The following is a 21,469-nucleotide window of genomic DNA, read 5'->3' as shown; positions in this document are numbered from 1 at the left end:
TCTCCTGGAGTAAGTCACCCAGTTTCCCTGCACCTCAGTTTCCTCATCTGTATAATGAGGAAGTTGGACTAGAAGGGGTCTGAGGCCCTTTCTGTTCTAGGTTGATGACCCTTAGGTGCTATGTGACCTTTAGCAAGCCCCTTAACCTTCTCCTCACTTTCCTTGTCTGCCTAATGTGGAAATTGGCCTAGATGGCCCCATGGAGCTCAAGGCCTGTGATTCCTTAGGATCCTAAGGTCTACAATGGACTGCCTTCTACGTTAATTCAAGAAATTCAATCACCTTATTTGGGATGTGCATCACTAATCAGAATTCAATTAAAGAGCAATGAAGAAGCACACTTCCCTTCTGGATTATAGGCCCTAACAAATTTGTCTGATGAAGTCGCCAGTGCTCCCCTGTTGTTCATTGCCAGGGAAAGCTCTCTAATGGGGGTGAGGACAAGAGGCGTCAGGGCATAGAGATTCAAGAAAGCTAGAGCAGAGTCAAAAACAAAAGGCAAAGAAAACATTTCTTATGTGTCGGGTATCGGCCTCTGTGGAGGGGTCATGATGACAAAAAATAAAAAGCAGTGCCTGCCCTCACAGAGCTTACATTTTCCCTGGGGTTGGCTGGGGCAGGGGTTGGGAGTGAGAAGGGATAATAGCATTGGGACGAAACCTGTGATTTTCAATTCAGTGAGCATTAATTAAGCACCTACTATGTACCAGGCACTGTTCTAAGCCAAGGATACAAAAAAGAGGCAAAAGACTGCCCCTGCCCTCAAGGAGTTTACAGTCTAATGGAGGAGCAACCATCTAATGGCCTCAACATGTATTCACAAGAACAAATATATACAAAGCAAGCTATGTACAGGATAAATAGGAAATAATTAACAAAGGGAAGGCACTAGGTAGGGCAGCAGCTCCTTAAACTTAGCTTTTAAGACCCTTTTACGTTCTTAAAAACGGATGTCTCCCCTGCCCCAAACCCTTTTGTTTATATGAGTTATATCAATCAATATTTACCATGTTAGATATCAAAACCTTAGTCTTATTACGTAAATAGTTTTGACTTCACAGACCCCCTGAAACGGTTCCCTAAGGGTCCCTGGACTGCACGTTGAGAACTACTGACCTAAGGGAATCCCAAGTGAGGAAACTCCCTCCCTCGAAGCAAGTGTTTTTTTCTTTCTCTTCCCTTCTCTAGCCCAGAAACCAAGCTGTACTCTTGATATAACATACACATGGGAAGATAAATCCAAAGCAATCTGATAAGGGAGAGAATGTTAACAAAAGAGGAGAAAGGATTAGAGAAGGCTTCTGGGAGAATATTCTTCTGGTGCAAATGTTGAAGAAGATAAGGATTTTTGAGAGGCAAAGTGGAGCAGGATCTTTGATTGTGAGCTGGACGGGAGATCTGGAATCATTTCTTTGCATTCTCCTCATTCAGGAACAGCTAAGGAAACGCGGGACCCAGGAAGGTCATCGGTTACCAGCCTAAGGTCACGTAAAGAGTGAGTGGCTGGATGTGAACTCAATGTTTCCAACGGTGAATCTAGGGCTCTTGGCACAACAGAGTGATATTATTCTATTGTTATTTAATAAATAACTAATGATCAAAAGAGCATGGCTCCATTAATCAAGGTTTACATAATTTTAATAACTATCCTCAACTCATGCAGTTGAAGCAAGAAATCAAGTCCTTTCAAACAAAGCCCAAAACATATTCCTTTTGGAGTTATATGTTTAAATCATTGGAACAACTTCAGATAAGAGTCAATTTCTAAATTAGGGACCACTTTGTGGGGGGGCGGAATGTTGGATGGAATGAACATAAAAAACAGAATCAAAATTCTGGACGGAGCCCCTCTTTTGAGGGCAAACCCATACCTTAACATTAGAAAGAGTTTCCAGATCTAGTCCCTTGTCTCTGAGCCTTTTAACTACTGGATATGAAATTCTCCAACAGAACAGGCTTCCACATAATTACCACATCCTGCATTCTGTTGCAAAACTACAGGTTATGATCTCAATTTTTTTTTTAATTTACAATTTTTAACATGACCCACATTTCCCTCTGTATCTTCCTGGAGAGAGAGAGAGAGAGAGAGAGAGAAAGAAGGGGCAGCTAGGTGGCACAGGGGATAGAATACCGGCCCTGGAGTCAGGAGGATACGAGTTCAAATACGACCTCAGACTTATGCTTACTAGCTGTGTGACCCTGGGCAAGTCACTTAGCCGCAATTGCCTGAAAAAAAAAAAGACAGAGAGAAAGAGAGAGCGAAGAAGAAGAGGATGATGAAGATGAGGGAGGAAGAGGAGAGAAGGGAGGAAGGAAAAGAGGAAGAAGAAAAATAGCAAAAACCCTAATTGAAATATTTTGAGAAATCTTCTTGATTAGGTGCTATAAAATATTATACAAGAGATGAACAAATTGACAAAACTCTAATATTTATCAGTATGCACAATATTGACTTTCATATTTAACTTGAGAGGGTTCAGGTTGCATCATCAAAAGTGCTAAAAGTCTATGATTATGCTGGAGAAATTTATGTGAAAATAAGGAATGCTAAGGTCACTAACAATAGTTTCCCTTGCTTTGTGTGGAGTGCCATGGCCAAAGAATTCTTCACCTAGTTCCAGACTGGTCCAACACACTCTTCAAAGATGGAAGAAAGTAAAACAACAGAGCTTCATCTTGAATGGCCTTGGAGACCCTATTTGGGTATCAATGGTCAGCTATTAATAATATTTAGTATTATTACTTCACTGTACCAAAAAATTCCTTTCTGTAGGATTTATGGTTTAAAAAATTAAGTCAAAAAGCATTTACTAAGTGACCACTGTGTGTCAGGCACTGTGCTAAATGCTGGGAGAATACAATAAAAGGCAAAAAACAGCCCCTGCCCTTAAGGAGCTCTCAGTCTAATGGGGGTAACAGAATGCAAACAACCAGGTACAAACAAGATGGGTACAGGATAAATCAGAGATAACCAACAGAGGGAAGGAACATCTTATCCAATCCATGAGTCACTTCTCTAAGTCACAAAAGTAATCAAGTGTTATTTAGATCAGGATTTGAACTCAAGTCCAGTCCATTTTTCATTGTATCATGAGATGAGGACAGAGTGAGGATTTGAACCTAATTCTTTTGATGCCAAGTCCATGGTATTGCCCCCTTTCTCACGATGAGGGTATATTTATTTGGAATGACTAGAACCCACTGTGGACAAGTAGAACAGTTTTAGGGATTATAAATGGGAGGTAGATGGTGCAACGGATAGAGTATCAGGCCTGGAGTTAGGAAGACCCGAGTTCAAATGTGACCTCAGACACTTTGTAGCTATGTCAGCCTGGGCAAGTTACTTCACCTTGTTTGCTTCAGTTTTCTCATCTGTAAAACAAGTTGGGAGAAGGAAATGGCAAATCACTCCAATACCTCTGCCAATTAGATCCCAAACAGGGTCATAAAGAGTCAGACATGACAAATAGCTGAACAACAACAAGGGATTATAAGAAATCTTAAAATTATGACCCCAAACTCCTCAGGGCACCTTGGGTAAATTGCCTCTCTTTGGCCAAAAAATTTAGGATCTAACTAAAATCCTTGAGAATGAAACCAGCTTTGTCCTACCTGGGCATCATCCTCTCAAAGTTCATTTCCTTATCAACCAATTATCCCAAACCCATCTATCAAAGCTACTAGAATTAACTATTCAATATTAGAGTCATCTAGTTAATATTTGTTTGGGGGGGGTTCTTTTAATGAACAAGGACAGAATTTTTTTACTGCTTCTCTTTTAACAATATCCCAGCCCAAGGCTTCTTTAGTTTGTGCTGGGTGAATTTAAGTGGTTAACAAACTTATATACCCCTCTGACTCTGATATATAATTCCCAAAGTCTCCACTTTACTCAAGCATTGCTAATATATATATATATATATGATATATAGCATTATATGTAATATATAAATATATATGAATGAATGAACAAACAAATAAAATAAATAAAGATGCTAGGGGAAAATCTGCCTTGGGTATGCATGAATTTTCCATGGACTATACTTTGTACCTAGTGCTTTTTCTCTTTAGGATCCAAATCATGGTCATGAACCTGAGTCAGATCCTTGAAAAGAACCAGGAAAAAGAGTATGTATCCTTAGGGGAAGTAGGCTCTTAACTGTCTTAGAAAGGGAAATATGCAAAGTCCCTTGCCTTAATGCACAGTTGGGTCTATGATGAAAATATTAAATACAGTCACTTATAGCATGAAATCTACTGGTCCATGGTGTAGTGGAAAGAACACTGGACTTGTTATCAGAAAAGTCACTTTCAAATACCGCTTCAGCCACATGCTAGATTTGAGACCATGGGCAAAAATCACTGCAGCTCTCCAAAACTGTTTCCTCAAGTCAAGCCTACAAGCATTTATTAAGCATTTACTATGTTGTTAGGCACTAGTAGTGCTGGATAAGTGCAACACAAAGAAAATCATGAGACAGTCCCTGCCCTCAAGAAGCTTACAGTCAAATGGTGGAGACAACATACAAACAGCTATGTACAAACACTAAATACAGGAGAGACTACAGATGCTTGGCAGAGAGAAAGCACTAGCATTACTCCTCTCAGAGAAGTACTCTGTTAACTCTTTGGGCCATCTAATAGTGAATTATTCTTATTTTTATAGTTATCAATCAATAAAGGTCTTTTTTTTTATTACAAAGATGCTCACAGCAGTATTAGATGTAATTTGAAAGAAAAGCACAGAACAACTTGGAACCAACATAAATGTTCAACCAGTAAAATGAGGCACCTTAATGTAACAGAACATTTTAACAACATTGAAATGAACAAGTATGAAGAATACAAAGAAAAGGCTGGACTGACTTTTCATGAAACAATGCAAAGCAATAAAAAGCAAACCAAAAGAATGAACATTGGGTAAAAGTCAGTGAATGAATAGACAAAGTATTTTGATGGAGACGAAGCTTGGTGAGTGAAAGTAGTAACACCTTACATTTAAAAAAAATTAATATCAATGTAAATATTTACTAAGCAAGTTTAGTTGTTTGTATTCCAAAATTAAATTCCTTATGCATTTATCAAGCACCTACAGGCTAAGCACGGTGTTAGGTTTAAAGGATACAAAGACAAAATGAAAAATCATCCCTGCTCTCAAGGAGTTTACACTCTACGAAAGGATGTATAAGCCAAATGTTGATATTTAATTTTTAATCCTACATTTATTTGTTAATTTTGAAGAGTAGACTTAGCAGCTAGTTAATCAGAGAAGAAATGGCAACACCAATTGGAAATGTGATCCACTAAATAACACAAGGTTTTGTAAAGTAAACTCTTAAATAACCAGAAGGGAGGAGAACTTTTGATATTTCCCTCCCTCCTTCCTTTCTTTCTTCTTTGTTTCACTTCTAGCTGTTTTTTCTTTCTTTCCTTCCTTTTTTTGTCAAGGACAAATTTTGTTTTGTTTTAAATTAAACTGTTCTGTCAACTGACCCACTCCATTGGACAAATTAAACAAACAAACCAAAACAAATGCTTTAATACATATGAACATAATCCAGAAAAACAAATTCCTAACATTAGCTATACCCAACATTGATGTCTCTAGCACCATTTTGGGTGTCTCACCTTTCTCTTCCAGGAGGTAAGCAGTATGTTTTCTCTTCATTCTTTTGGCCTCCTGGCATATCATTGCATTAATCCAAGTTCTAACATCATTCAAAGCTGTTTTTCCTATGATGTTATCACTGTAGAAATTGTTCTCTTAGCTCTGCTCATTTCTTTCTGTATCAGGTCTTTCCAGTTTCAATTGAAATTGTCTATTTCATCATTTGTTATGGTACAATAATATTCCATTACATTCATATACCGCAATTTGGTTAGCCATTCCCCAATTGCCCATTATTTTCTAATTTTTGGCTATCACAAAAAGAGTGGCTACAAATATTTCTGTACATATGGACCCTTCTCTTTTTTTGGTTTTGTTGAACATAGGCCTTGGAGTGGTAAAGCTATGTCAAAAGAAATGCAGGGTTAGGAAAACTTTTTGAGCATAGTTCCAAATTACTTTCCAGAATTCCTAGCTCAGTTCACAGCTCTGCCAACAGTGCAATAATGTACCTATTTTCCCAAAGCCTAACCAACATTTGTTATTTTCTGCTTTTATCATCTTTGCCAATCTGATAAGTATGCAGTGGAAACACAGTCACTTTTATTTGTATTTCTTTAATTATTAGTGAGTCAGATAAAATTATCAATCAAGAAACACTAATAATTAATTAGCAATTAAACATTGACAGCTTGGATCACTTCCCTTGAAACTGCCTGTTGATATCCTTAACCTTTTATCCTCTGAAGAGCAGCCCTTAGTCTTACAAATTTGAATCAGTTCTTCGTATATCTTGGAAATGAAACCTTTATCAGAGAAATTTGCTTCAAAGATTTTTTCCCCCTTTTGCCTTCTAATTTTTACTACATTAGATTTATTTGTACAAATAATTACATTGAATCAAATTTGCCCATATTACTTTGGTCACGAACACTTCCCCTATGCATAGATACAAAAAGTTATTCTTCCATGCTCTTCTAATGCGTTTATGATGTGACTTTTTATATCTATGTATCCATTTTGAGTTTATCTTGCTGTATGGTGTAAACTGTTGGTCTGAACCTAATTTCTGCCAGTCTGCTGTCCAGTTTTCTCAGCAGTTTTTTTTTTTTAAATAAAATAGTGAGTTATTCCTCCAGTAACTGAGATCTTTGGGTTTATCAAACATTATGTTACTGTGTTTCCTTCTCTATGTTGCATAGCTAATCTTTTCCACAGATAGACTGTGCTATTTCTTTTTAACCAATACTAAATCATGTTAATGATTTGCATATACTGCTGCCTTGTAAGTACAGTTTGAGATCTGGTGCTGAAAGATCCCCTTCCTCCCACTTTTTTTTTTCATTACTTTTTTTTTTTCATTACTACCCTTGAGACTCCTGACCTTTTGTTTTTTGTTACCAGTCTCCCCAGTGTGAAGTGAAACCTTCAATAGATAAAAACGGCAAATGTAGGAGGAGCTGTAGGAGGAGTGTAAAACTAAGACACTGCTCATGGAACTGAACCGCTGCAACCCTTCCAGAAAATAGGTTGAAACTATGCTGTATATACCTTTGACTTATCTATTCCATCACCAGGCTTATACTCCAAGGAGCTCAAAGACAGAGGGGAAAGATCCTTCTATGTTTGTAAAGCAGCACTTTTGATTGCAACAAAGAACTGGAAATAAGATGGGTGACAAACAATTGGAGAATGACCCAACAAGTTGTGGTCTATTACACAGTAAGGAATTATAAATATGAAGAATTCAGAGAAACTTGGAAGACTGGAATGAACTGATTCAGCATGAAGAGAGCAAAACTGGGAGAAAATAATATATAATCTCACAATAACATAAACCACTTTTGAAAGACTTTGAAACTGATCAACACAATAACCAATCAAGATTTTGGAAGATAAATAATGAAATATGCCTTCTGCCTCTGGGCAGAAGAGGTGGGCTACAAAGAGATGCAGCAGGAGACACAGATTTTCAGACATGGCCAATGGGATGCTTTCTTTTCCTTGCTAGCAAAATAACTCCTATTCAGCATTGCCTCATACTATCAATTCTTGTCATTTGCAGTAGTTATGTCCAATAAAGTCACCTTGTGAGCATTAAATTAGCAAATACTGAACCATCGCTCCTAGGGTAAATACAGGGTTAGGTTCCTCCCAGCCTCTAGTCCCAACATTTACTTCAGCACTATCCTGAGAGGTATCACATACAGATCAGCCAATTTCCTCTTCTTTTTTCTGGATGTGCCATATTGTTGATCCATTAACACCGAACTCATGGACAACAGTACTCTAACTCATGCCTGAATGAAGGCTTATCTAACACATGTATTTTCTCCATAAGACACATCAAAGCTTTCTTGTGATTAGGATAAGAACAGATGAGGGATTTGCCAGAACTTCAGTGCTACACTTGGGGGCCATTTTAAATAACAAAAGTACCAACCCAAAGCACAAAAATGAGTAAAACAAATGTAGTGCTAAATACTGCAAGAAGGACACCTATTTACAAGGAGGTAAGGGGTCATCTTGTTCAACCTCAGCTGGGAGCGAGATTTTTTTTTTTTCTGCCACTCTGAGCATATCCTGGAATGACCCTGGGGGTTGATTTAGAGGTTACAAATACATTTTAGTGAGTAGGTAAATTCTCAAATACAGAATCTAAACCATAAGAATTGACTGTACTTCGGTGAAGTAGGTATTCATTTGGCCAAAGAGACTTTTTTTGATTTAAAACAGAACCTTGAAAGGAAAGGAAATCTACCTTTTTCTATTACTTGCAAATCATCCTCTTTTCTTTAGTATGTCATATGCACTTTAATGGTAATTTCCACCTTTAAGCATTAAGGAATTGGTAAAGAATGGGGCAAATGTTGGCTCTAGCTTCTAATCAGTTTGATCACAAACTGTCATAAATCCAGGTGAGTCACACTATCAAAGGGAAATGAGAATCTCAAAAGACAAATAAAAGTCACTTTCCCATTTTCCCACTCCTCCTTCGCTCCATTTAATAGGGAAATTGATGCAATGAAAAGGGGAAAGGGAGAGAGGTAGAAGATGACGAGTCAACATGATATTACTACATCTTTCCTATTCAGTGAAACTTGAGTGAAATGAAGTTTAAGCCTTGGAAATATACACCTGGCAATTCTTAAGTAAGTCAGAGATTTAGGATATGACTCAGACTTCACTACTCATTTTAGGATAAAAATCATAGGGAAACTGGGCAGGGATGCACTAAATCATTACTAGTTGAAAAGTAATGGTTTCATCTTGTAACAATTTGTTTCTTGTTTAAATTAACTATTGCCACATGCTTTGAAGGCAAAAATAGGTGATAAAACAGTGGGGATGGGTATGTGTGTATATTGGAGAGGGGATACTGGAAAGAACAACTTCATATTAATCTGGGACCTAGCTCTCACTGGATATTTATTAGTCAATTTGTAAGAGCCCAAATTCCTTTCAGGAGGCTAGGAATGGGATATACATAATTAAACAAAATTGTGAAACTAGCATAAAACCTATTCTAGTTTTTCGAACATGCAAAGAGGAAACATGATAAAACAGAAGCATATGTACAAGTTTATGTGAATTGTGCCTACCCAGCCATGAAAAAAATCTCTTTTAATCTTGAGAGTTAACTCGGTGAGGCTTACTCTTTTTGAATAGTTTTCAAGGTTAAGTAATTTTTTTTTTAAATCAACCATATGGCCATCACCAGCCACTTCATAACTTACTACCCAACTCAAATGCCCAGACAGCAACAACAACAAAAAATCGTTCTCAAGTTCTAAGTAACTTTCAGCTGGTTTTGAATAATTACGGAGTGTCCCATCCAAGTGACCTTTTATAGCAAATGCTCTTTCTATGGACGCATTACCATCAAATAACAGTAACAGACATTTCCAGAGCATTGTCAAGTTTGCTCAGACCTTACATATGTATGATTATCTTACTGAAGTCTCACAACCATCAGGGGAAATAGATTACTCCCATTTTATAGATAAGAAAATTGAGAAAATAAATGATCCACATGGCGAGGTTCACACACAAAATTCAAGTCCAAGTCACTCCAAGTCAAGCAGAGTTCTCAAACTTCAAGATCTCATAACACTTTGGCACTCTGAATAATTATTAAAGACCCTTCCCCCCAAAGAGCTTTTGTTTATGTGATTTATACATATATGTGTGTGTGTGTGTTTATATGTGTGTATATCTATCTACATACTGTATCAGAACATCTTAATATTATGAAAATAGTTTTAACCTCAGAAAGCTTCTGAAAAGTTATCAGGGACCCCAGAGGTCTCTGGACTGCACCTTGAAAACCAATGCTCCAAGTTTAGCATTATCTACTACACATTAAGCTATTTTTGTTTGTCAGAAAACTATTGGATGTTTTTAATGTCCTAATTTTAACCCAACAAAAGTAGCATGATCCTTTTTTTTAGGTGGAGGGGGATGAAATACTGAGATTTTACTAGTACAGGGCACCCCTGGTGAGGGGACTCTGCTATCCCAGGTCAGCAACAGATCGACAACTTGTTAAGTCTTAGAAACTCATCTAAGAACAGAGATGTTAAGTGACTTGCCCAAGGTCACACAGTTATGTATCAGGGGCACATCTTCTTTAGGTCAGCTCTCTCTCCAACCATAAAACAGGTTATCTTGGATAAGCCTTCCAAGGAGGTAAGGAAACCTGGAGAGGAAATCCAGAACTTCAACCTAGAACACTATAAAACTGGGCCACTCCCCCTTCCGGAGCCCCATAGGTGATGCTGTTAGTGTTATTTCTTCAAGGGGCACCCTAAGGAGTAGTGGATGTCCAGCCATGGCTTCCATTATCTCAAACCTATCTTAATTGATCTCCCAAGCTCTTATTCTTAGATCACTGAATCAATCATCCTAGTGGCATATTGACTGATTAATTTATAGGGCTATATCCAACTACATAGTCAGAGACCAAACCACACAAGTTGAACAATGATAAAAAGTGAGATTTCCACTGAAGATCTCCAAGGGGGTCAGAAGTCTTAAGATCTTTTCAGAAAAGGCCCTTTGTTTTCTATACTGCAAAATAAATTAGCATGAGGGAGGCCAGCTGAATACCTACTTCATTGAAGGATGTGGTAATGCTACAACTAAATAGAAGCTATTCCGGGAGAATATTTTCAGATTTTAAAAAAAGGATCTGAGTCAAAACTGGAAAAAAACAAAAAACAAAAAAACCATGATCACTGACTCACTTATGACTAGGGAAAACGAGGTTTCATTATATTACCGATGCAAGTAAATGTTGCATCAGGTTGCATCACAAGACGAAACTAAAGCCAGACTGATAATGTACAGGGAAGGAAAGAGCTCTTTCTCTGCCACAATGAAAAGCAGCTAGATCACTCCAGATTTTGAGATCATATAACTAACGACTCAGTTCTGCTGCACTGTTTGAAAAACCTTTACAGAGTTACTGTGTGCTGAAAATTCTACCCACTAAACATGAGCTTGATGGAAGCTGAGGGACCCAGGGTGAAGTCACCAGTTTATGTTGGAACAAAAGTTGAATGTGCATCACCTTCTCAATTTAAAGATTTCTTCATTCTAGGCACTGAATTAAATGGCATCTTCTCACTGAGACAAAGACTCTGGAAGCAATATCTGTGAAGGACCTTGGTTTAAGTAAGGGAAAAGTCAGCTCAGCTCTATAAGGTCAGGAAAAAGCAAGTCTGATCTCCTAACAGAAAGTGACCAGTAGTCAATTCTCCTTGCCGCATCATCTCCAAATGGGTACCCAAGCATTTGCACACTTAAGAGTTGATCTGGATCTGCAGATTTCATTAGTGTCTGAGAGCTCCCGTTAGGTTAAGAGTTTGGCTGGCAAGTTAGTGACTTGTTCATGACACACACAGCTAGTATGTGTTAAGAGACTGGCTTGAATCCAGTTTGGACTACATTCTACTCAGCCATGTTCCCTCTCACAAACACAGTCTCACTGTAGAAAAGACATCTAAAACAGGGCTTTTATATTCATTTCTAACAGAGAGAAGGGGTTTCAGGCTCATTAAACTGTTAGCACAGTCCCTGTGAAGTCATCATCCAGGGATTTGCTAAGGGACTGCGTTTATTTACTTCAATAATGAAGAGTCACTGACTTGTAATCACCTGCTAAGGGCAGGAGCCCAAGTCCTCGGGTATCTTACTGTTTTTAGAAAGCAGCTCAAGACCAAACAACTGGGCTCTGTGTGCATGATAATGGTGCAAAGAGGGCTGAATCTGGAATCCAATATCTAGCTTCCAACCCTGGCTGTTGACTTATTATAGCTGTGTATCACTTCTATTGGCCTCAGTTTCCTACTCTGTAAAACGAGGGTGTTGGGACTACATGACCTCTAATATAGAGAGATCAACAGTAAATATAATGTGAGAAATGATTTTCAAAGGGTATATAAACTGTGAGCCCGCTGCCATGATTGTCTATGGTCTAGAAGAGACAGCCAAATGACCTGCTGGCCTCATTACCAAAATGATGAAATCATCCAGAAACTATGTCTCTTGAACCTTTTTTAATCATCAAGGTAATACATAGCTTTGAGTGTGTGCCTGGGATGAAACGGGAAGGAGGCGAAACCTTCGTAATGGAGAGTCTGATAGCTAATAGTAACCCGAAGTTAGAGATTCAAGGTACTGATAACGTAATTTGCAACAAAGTAGAACTAGTGAATAACTTGGCTGTAATTTACACAGCCTTCATTCACATCCTTCCGAACTGAAGTATAAACCTGACCCAGGCTCATTACAATTTATCCCCCCTTCTCATGGGGACTTTATAAGCTAAGATTAAAACCAAAGCATCTGGGTGATACCTCCTGGTCTAATTATAATTCATCACTAAAATCTTTTGATTGTTGAACTGTGCATATGCTGACTCAAGTTTGTAGCCATTTATAAAAATAATATTTTAAAAGTACTTAAATTACTTTAAAAATGTTACAGAAAGTAATATTTAATAATCAAATGCTAATAAACCAGTGGAAAATAGCAAGTAAAGAGCTTTGAAATTTGGAGGCAGGCGGGCAGGTTTGCCAGCATACATACACACTCATTGGAAAAAGTACTAGTTCCGCAGTCCAAGGACCTAGGTTCAAATTCTAATGCTATTTAGTCCCACTTTTTGACCTTAGCTTCTTCAACTGTACAATGAAGGGTCTCTCCGAAGTCCCTTTCAGCTTTATACCTATGACCATAGGTCATACGCATTTCTTCCTATGTGGAACATATTTAGTCACATCAAAACTCAACTAGATACATATGTGGATGTTACAAAAACTAATCGTAAATTCTATACAAGTAGATTAGAGTAAATGGAGGGGGCCAAAGCGAATAGAAGCAGTCCTTCATAGCTTACATTTGTATGGCATTTATGATTTAAGAAGCTTTATATGCTCTCCCCTGGTCTGAGAAAATACAAAAGACCTTGCCAAGAAGATCCAGAAAGAATTACAACCTTATACACTCATTAACTGGCTTAGTCATCACTATTAGATTTTTTTTTAAAATCTAGGAAGGACTCATCTGCAAACAGGTTAAGATCAGTCACAAGAAATCAATTTGCATTTTTCAAGAGCTTCTGGTTGTTAACACTTGCCTTAGGAGGAGGGTGCTGATTGTTTTGGAAAAATACTAGAAATCATAAACTGCTCTCATCCAATCCCTGACCAGTTATTGCTTAATATTTGTAAAAAAAAACCTTATGTTTTATAAATATGAAACATATATGCATATATACTTGCACTTCATTTTGCTTTGGAAAGTTGTATTAAGTCAGAAATACAAGAGACCTATGATAGCAATTAAATATTAGATAATTAGTGGTAATCTAAGTACTGAAGTACCCTCCGCTTGCTCATTCACCTACGACAATGTTTCGACCCACTAAATCAGGTAGGGCTTGCTCCTTCATGTTTAATAATGGTTCCTTATTGTGACGTTGTGATGTTAGGTAATTGTCAGACAACTAACTATGCTTCTTTCTACAGCACTACTTAAAATAGTAATGACCAAATGGACTTTATGGCTCCTCCAGGGTGTAAGTTTGTCAATTAAGTTTATAACAAGGAAGTACTATTGACTACATTCCACACTCCTTCCCTTTAACATCTTTACTTTGGGTCCATGTCTTCTGTCCCTGTCTCCCAGACCAATTCTAAAGTTATAAACCTGCACAATATAATCACTGGAGAAACAAATCCAGCACAGGTTTTGCCCCAGATTCATGAAGTTAATTAATGTAAATATACAAAGGGCTCCATCCTAGAAGTGATTCCCAAACTTCCTGCCAAGGAATTTTTGTTGGCAGAACCCCATTTCAATGTTCTCAATCTATCTCTACCCCTCCTCTGCCCTACCACCACCTTTTTTTCCCCTTCTTCATCTTCCATGATACCTGCAGCCTCACCTCTTTCTTGCTTCTCTCCCATTGAGATATTTTTCCCTATTCTTTTCCTTTCTATTTCCACCTCAGTCTCCAACCACTCTCTTGGCAGCTTCTTCTGGCTCTGAGCATCCTTCTGTGCCCAGGAAAACAGAAGCTTTGCTTATTCAAAAGCTCCAGTCTCTTCCAATTATAACAGTGGTATTTCACAAAAAGCTTACAATTAAAAAAGCAAAGAGGTTGATCAAGAAATTGGAGCACTGAAGTGAGTCCTTTTTGGTGTATTAAACTCCAAAATATTTGAGGTGGAACAATATTACTTAGAAAATACTTACAGAAGAAAAGCATTCCAGCCTTTACTATTCCCATATTAGGTAACTCTTCATCCCAGAGTTAAGAAAGTAGCCCCAAAACACTTAGAAAGACAAATTAAAATATATTGTCAAAGTAACTGATGTTAATTATACCTCCTACAGAGTCTGTTCAGGAAAATTAAATCAGTCCCATTTATAAAGCATTTACTAAGAATGACTTCCAGCAGTCAAAAATTAGGTATCTGAAAGCTACCAAACTAACTTTTTATTCCCATAAATGTTCATTTTATGCCACCATGCTTGGCAGAAGTGAAAAGGTGGGTGACCTAAATTCCTATTAACTCATTCCTCTTTAGTCTTTTATTTGCAGTCAGCTTGCTCAAATTCAGAAGGTAAAACAAGGTGGTCTAAAGCCCAAAAGGAAACATTGAGCCTGGAGAAGTTATCTTCCTCAAATACATACACAAAAGGTTTTGAGCAATAGCACCTCCCCCACCATGATGTTATTTTCAACATGGAAAAAAGAAGTCTACAGCATGGTAGACAGCACTGGATTTTCTTCTGTTGCTACTACCACTGACTTTGGGTTACCTTCCTGTATCTGGTAAGTGCCTTTTGTTTTAAATCTACAATTTTGTGTACTGAACTTGAGGGATCTGGTGGTTAAGGAAGAGTTGACATTTGCAGACTGGTTATTTTAGGATCTATGAGAAATCTGCCTGTTTCTCTAAAATGTAAAAAGATGCAAGCTGTAGATCCCGCCTACCAATCACTTTCCCTCTTAGTGCTCCAGAAGCCAGCTGACCTAAGTAGAGGTGGAGGTCAGTGAAGCAGAGAGAAAACTAGTCAGTTTCTACGGGCACCATCATAGCCATCAGCTACATTACGTCCCTGCCCTGAATTAAGAAAACCAGTGGGAAGGATCAAAGGTCAGGGGCATTTGTAAACACCTCTGAAAAAGACAAGCCTTAGAAACATTTGTCAATGTTAACTTCGTCAGGTTAATGTCAACTTTAGTTAAGTTAAAATCGAAAATAATTTTGTCAATGTCAACTTTAGTCAAGTTAAAATCAGAGATGACCCTTCCAAGACATCAGGGACAGTGTTTGATTGGTGAAGGTCCATGTCATTAACTGAAATACTCACATCCACTCAATTCTTCAGTTGCTTACAATTTACTGAGATTGTAGTATCTGAGGAAACTATCTGCACAACTCAATAGAATGCATGTGTTCTGTCCAGCCTAGTACTGGAAAAGTTTCAAGTCATGGCCAAATTGTATTTTCTGTGTAAATACAGCAAAGGGAGAAACTTAGTGGTTTGGTAATTTACCACAGGATTTTTTTTTTTAAACTATGATTTACTCCAGTTCTGCTCTGGTACCATACAGAAGAAAAATAAAGGCCTTACTTCTTAGCATTTGGAGGCAAAGGAAATGTCTTTATAAGCAGTAACTTGTAAAGTTACTTACAACCAGCTTTAACTAATACCTTATATATTAAACCATTAGTAAGCTAAGTTATCATTCTTATGTCAAACTTGAGTTGTTCTTAAGCTTTGTTTATGGTTTGGTCTTTAACTAGGTTAGTGTTAGGAGGTGCTATATAAGCCCAGCACATCTGTACACACAAAAGCTCCATCAACTGTTCAGGAGTAACATTCACCACAAAGAAGAAACAAGATGTGGCAGACGATCATCACCCATCTACCAACGCCTCTATCTGCTTGCCTGCTGTTTGAGGAATGGACAGCTATCACTGCAAACAGGTACAGGCCATTCGACCAAACAGGGTTAAACTTGTTTAGAGTAATCTATTCTGGTTGTGCTTATGTAGTTGATTCTATTAAAAAAAAAAAAAGTTAAGTCCTGACAAATTTTAGATCGCAAAAGACTGGTTTTGGGATCTTCAAATGACACCCAATTAAGAGAAAACACCTAAAGTTTTAAAAACTTGTTCTGGGTTAACTCATGTAAACAACTCTGTGTCAATGAAAAAAATCAGGCTCCTAGATTTTTAAGTTTGAAAGGCATTTCACACCAGTTAGGTTATGCTCTCTCATCTAAACTTGACTATAAATGACAAAGTTAGCTAGCTTCTTAACATATAAATAAGCAGGAAAGTTAACATGGTATTGGGACTAGTATACAAACCAAGGAGGTTTAGTCAAATTTCACCCTGTATAGCTCATGTTTGAAGAAAGCAGCTGGTGGGGAAGGAACTGATAATTCCCTATTGATCAGAAGTCCAAAGTTCACCAAAGCACACCAAAGCACATTAAAACTTCACTTTGTAGTTAAAGCAATTCAAACTAAAGCTTGACAGATTAGCAGAAGAAGATTATTTGGATTCAGAACACGTGCATGACTGAATAACCTTGCATACTATCTGCAACTACATAATTCTCCACCACCGTCTTCCAGGTCTGACTTGGGTAACAGCAATGCCTCCAAGTTGTGACTTACTTACTTTTAAGAGAAAAAAATTCTAAGGTGACCCAATGTTTAAGATGTGTTTTTTTATGAACATTTGTAAATATTTCTATTGGAAATGTTAGACCTATCCAAGTATATGGTGATCAAATTCATCTTTGGCATTTTACTGTGAAACTTATCAGTCCTTTTCCCTTAAAAGGTGCTTTTGTTCTACTGAAATCACAGAATTACTTTATTTTGTAGGTTAGTGGAACAAACTCCACCATCTGCAGTCTAAATGGTCAAAATCCATAGAAAATCATCTGAAATAAAGTCTGAAAATGGAGTCATCTATTATGTAGACAATATTTCATTTTGGGAGAAATTTAAAAATTTAGAAACATACCTTTTGTCGAATTCCAGCTTAAGTGTTTTTGTTTTTTTTTAACTGTCTTGAGGCTGATGAAGTGAAAAGCAACCAATCTTTCTGTAGAGTGATTAGTCTGCTCATTAAGACTATGGGACACTGGTCCCAGGATTTTCTAAGTGAGCAAGGCAATCCATCAGGGACAAAACTGTGAGCTTTTCAAAGGTGGGCCAGAATGGACATTTACAGTTATGTCTTCACTTTGACAGGAAAATCATTGAAATTTAATCCTCTGGGTTTATTAGGAGTCATCTTTGGTAGCACATTTACTTCCTTCCCTCATTCTCATCTTGTGGAATTACTAGCCCTTGAGTTAAGTTTCCATGTTATGACTGATTCTAGAGTTTAATAAATAAAACATGTTAACACCACCGTGTTTTCCTTAGACTTCCCAAATATTCCTACCCCAGTGGTCTTCATTAATCCATGTCTTTATCAAATATTTCCCAGCATGACTTGTGTGCCACATAGTCTTTTAATAGTCTAACATCAGTGTGAGAAAGTTTAGCTGTTCCTACGTAATCATGACAAGAGATTAATTAAAATGCCAAGATAGGAAACAATTTATTATAGAGAGAAGAAAAATTTCTCATCCAAAATATAGAAATCTGTACAACTTTGCCACAATCAATATACATGAACTGTACAAATTTACACCAGTTCATAATTTACCAAATAAAAGATGACTAACAAAGTTCACAAAATAGATGGTGGTTTGTGGAAAAGACTTTTACCCAATTAAGTACAAGGAAAATTACAAACCAGACCTCCACTTTCTAAAAATAAGAAGTTTACTTAGTCTTAGAAAACTACAAGCTAGCAAATGTACAGAGAGCTGGCTGGTGCTAACACCACAGTTCAGACAGTGTCTTTATAAGGTCTTTTTAAAGCCTGTTGCCATGGCAGATTCTGGTCACTTGCTACTTCCAAGGCCAAAAACACAATACAAGGTCTGACCATTTTCCCAGGTCATGCTTACTCTAGTTTATTGTCTTATGTACATTTATACATACTGTGAAGTAAGTGCTAGGTAAAAGTCTGTCATACAATTTCCAGTACTACCATGTTTAAAACATTCAGCTTTGCTACTGAGCTGCCAAAAGGGTTAACTAGAACAATTTATAAATGTAATAGTGCAAATGTACTCTGCAAGATCTACTGCAGAGAAAGATTCTTTATAAATACAGATTTGGGTTGAAGGGAATGATGTAGAAATTAAGTAAAATATCTGGGAGAAACCAAAACCACCTTAGGACCTCACTCCCTAGCAAAGAAAGTGATCATTGACTTGGACTCACAGGCTATTAAATCATTGAAAGGTACTGTCCAAACTATGGCACTGTCACTTAAAAAAATTTACCACTCTATCTTGTGCCAGATCTTCACAGCTGTGACATGGTTTAAATTCCATAATCCATCCCCAAGAGGAGCCCACCCAAAGCAAAAATCAAATTTATCCATCCATTATAAGATGATCCATCCACAGACTATATCTTAACCTGATACAGTCATCATATTGTAGTTTTTGGAAGGGCTTGTTCTGCCCAAGAGAAGTTCCTCCTTACAGCTGATTCGGCTGTCTACCATTTGCACGTTGCTGCTATTCTGAGTGCTACCTCCTGCTGGCGAGGCTTCGTACAACACACAGATCGAGCCATCCTCTCCAATACGGTAAGACACTTCGTAAGGGTCCACCCAGAGTGTGAGTTCGCTTGGAAGAAGCCGGAACAGCTCCTGACTGCTCAGTCCAATCCGCTGTGCGGCCTGTCCGATCAGAGGATCCATTTTATGGTTGATGCGAATACAACGGTAACCTGATCCCTTGCAGGGTTTTTCTGGGAACCAGTGATGTTTGTAATGTTCTACAAAAGAAAGCAAGAATAGAGAGAGACCATGCTTAGATGTTATAATTAACTCGGGATGGACGCTACTTCTGCACTGGGCTCCGTGTCTCTTCTGTTCACTCCTCCAGAGCTGTGCCTATTTCAGGAAAGACACTGAAAAGAATAAGTTTGAGAATTACCAGGCTTAAGATCACTTCAACAGAGAATAACCAAATGAATTAAGCTACGGGGAACGGGGCACTTGGGTCCAGTGTGGGACACAAAGCTGGCTCCACAAGGAATCCCCCCCCCACCAGCCTCAACTCCAACCCCAGAGCCAGGCTTACTTCCTCCTACCCCACCCCTGCGATGTTTACTTTCCCCACCCCACCCCAAATTACACACACAATAGGGTTTATGGCTCTAGAAGGAGGCGCACACCACAGGATTAACAGAGAACAGAGCAAGGCAAAAACACCAACAAAAACGCCTCGGGATTACAGCCAATTTAGCCCAATTTCTCTTTTAATATCTAAGGTGGTGTGGGTAACCACATACAAGGATTTGAGGGTGGCATCAGAAGCAAGCAGCACCCCGGATAAGGAACCCCTGCCAGCCAGGCAACAACAACGGTTTTTTTTGGGGGGGGGAGGCGGGCAGTAAGTGGCTCAGAAACCAAAGAGAAGGACTCCTTTGTGTTCCCCCCGCTACACACACACACACACCCCCTATACAAAGAGATGGGGGGGCAAGGGGTGGACGCTACTCCTTTGCACGAGGAATCCTTTATTCTTAGTTTCGCCCCCTTTTTTCAACCAAAAGGAACAAAATTGGGAGAACCACTGAAGCTTTAAGGAAGGAGAGGAGCAGGGAGATGGGGGGCACCCTGGGGAGGTGGGTTGAGTGGGGGGGGAGGGACCCACCGTTATCGGTCAGGACGAGGGGGAGGGGCAGAAACGATCTCTGCGCGCCCAGGAGACTCCCTCCCCCCACCTCTCTCCCTCGAGCCCGCCCTAGTGGGGGCCCCCTCCCCAAAGACCCCTTTTGTCCCCGAGCGTCCTAAAGACCTAAAGCCCCGAGGTACCTCCCTTCCCGAAGCCCTCAGCTGCAGGGGGCTCGCCGTCTCCAAAGACCCCTTTTGTCCTGGGGGCTCTCCCTCCCCAAGGACCCCTCCCCGGCCCGGGGGGCTCCCCCCCATGTTCCGTTACCAACTGCCCCGCGGCGGGGTGGGGAATGGGAGGGTCCCCAGCGGCGCCCGCGCCCCCCGCCCCCAACGGCCGCTCACCTGCCAGCAGCTCCTGCAGGCTCTGGCTGAAGGTCTGCAGCTGCCGCTCGCTCGTGAGCCCCTTGGTGCGGAGAAACTTGGAGATGAAGGCCACGGCGGCGGCGATCTCGCGGATCATGGTGGCGGCCCGGCTGTAGAAGGGATGCATGGGGGCGGCGGGCGGGGGCCGGCCAGCCAGCGCCGGGGCGAGGCGGGGGAGCGGCGGCGGGCGGGGGGCTCCGCGGTCCCGGCCCGGACGCCGACTTTTTTTTTCCTTTTTTTTTGTAAATTAAAAAAAAGTTATTTTTTTTAAGGGGGCGGCAGGAGAGGAGGGAAGGGAGGAAGAGGAGGAGGGAGGAGGAGAGCGGCGAAGGCCTGTTCACATCGCTCGAGCCTCCTCGGCCGCCTCCGCCTCCTGCTCCGCAGCGACGGCAGATCCCAACACCTGCATTTCCAGCTCCGACGGGCGAAGAGAGGCGACCGCCGGGCGCCCCTTCTTATAGGGCCACGGAACGGAAGTGGCGTCGCCGGGAGGGGAGGGGGCCGCCTGCCAATCCGGCGATCGCACCATTGTGACGGAAGCAGGTTCGGAGAGGGAGGGGGGAAAGGGGCGGGGACGAGAGGCGGGGAATAGAGGGGGAGGAGCAGGAGGAGGAGCTGACGTCACCCTCTTGTAAACAAATAAAGCCTGAATTGGTGGCTGGTCTGAGAGCCGGCGGCGCTGGAGAAAGGAGGCGGGGTGCGCGTGCTGAGGCTCCGCCCCTTCTCGGCCAGGCTCCGCCCCCTGCTCCTGCGAAGCAACCCGGTGCTTCGGAGGTCGGGTTGAGGCAGGGCTGCTCCCAGCTGCGGAGATGACCCCGGGTCCTCAGCCCGGGCTCCTCGGGGGCCCCGAGCTCCCGCCCCTCTCTCCTCCGGCTAGTGGAGGATTGCGCAGTAGACAGGAGCGCGGGGACTAGAAATAGTGGTCGGGGGTTAGTGGTCCATGGCCCCTCCTACCAGGCTGGCCAGCGCAGTAAATAAAGTCCGGGTGTGCGCGCGTGCATGTGTGAGTGTGTGTGCATGCGTGCGTGTATGCATGCGGGTGTACGGGGGAGTGTGTGCCGGCGCTATAACCCACCGTGGGTGTGTGTGTGAGCGTGTCTTTGTGTGCTCGTGCATGCAGGATTGTGTGTCTGCGGGTGCGAGTACT

At 40.3% G+C, this 21,469-nt stretch overlaps 1 protein-coding gene and 1 long non-coding RNA gene across 2 annotated transcripts; one reads left to right on the top strand and one right to left on the bottom strand.

The window, feature by feature from the left end:
• Positions 1-15,958: 15,958 nt before the first annotated feature.
• Positions 15,959-17,116, top strand: LOC114028229. Its single transcript, XR_003567338.1, has 2 exons — positions 15,959-16,120; positions 17,031-17,116. It is a non-coding gene; the product is annotated as an uncharacterized LOC114028229 (long non-coding RNA).
• Positions 17,117-17,738: 622 nt separating this feature from the next.
• Positions 17,739-20,473, bottom strand: BTG1 (BTG anti-proliferation factor 1). The gene is made up of 2 exons (XM_027842530.1): positions 20,302-20,473; positions 17,739-19,055 (listed from the first exon to the last, which is right to left on the bottom strand). The coding sequence occupies exons 1-2, from the start codon at positions 20,447-20,449 to the stop codon at positions 18,688-18,690; spliced, it is 516 nt and encodes a 171-aa protein (XP_027698331.1). The 5' UTR covers positions 20,450-20,473; the 3' UTR covers positions 17,739-18,687.
• Positions 20,474-21,469: the final 996 nt, after the last annotated feature.

This window comes from Vombatus ursinus, unplaced genomic scaffold (assembly GCF_900497805.2).
Source record: "Vombatus ursinus unplaced genomic scaffold, bare-nosed wombat genome assembly UNPS02014874.1, whole genome shotgun sequence".
Lineage (NCBI taxonomy): Eukaryota > Metazoa > Chordata > Mammalia > Diprotodontia > Vombatidae > Vombatus > Vombatus ursinus.
Note: the sequence above shows the minus strand (reverse complement) of the source record. Positions and strands in the feature narration are given on the sequence as shown.

What these genes read in the sequence shown, in the direction of transcription:
- BTG1 (XM_027842530.1), bottom strand. Translation starts at nt 20,449, where the DNA reads ATGCATCCCTTCTACAGCCGGGCCGCCACCATGATCCGCGAGATCGCC. An exon ending in CCTGCAGGAGCTGCTGGCAG is followed by an intron (nt 19,056 to 20,301) that starts GTGAGCGGCCGT and finishes TTTCTTTTGTAG; the next exon opens with AACATTACAAACATCACTGG.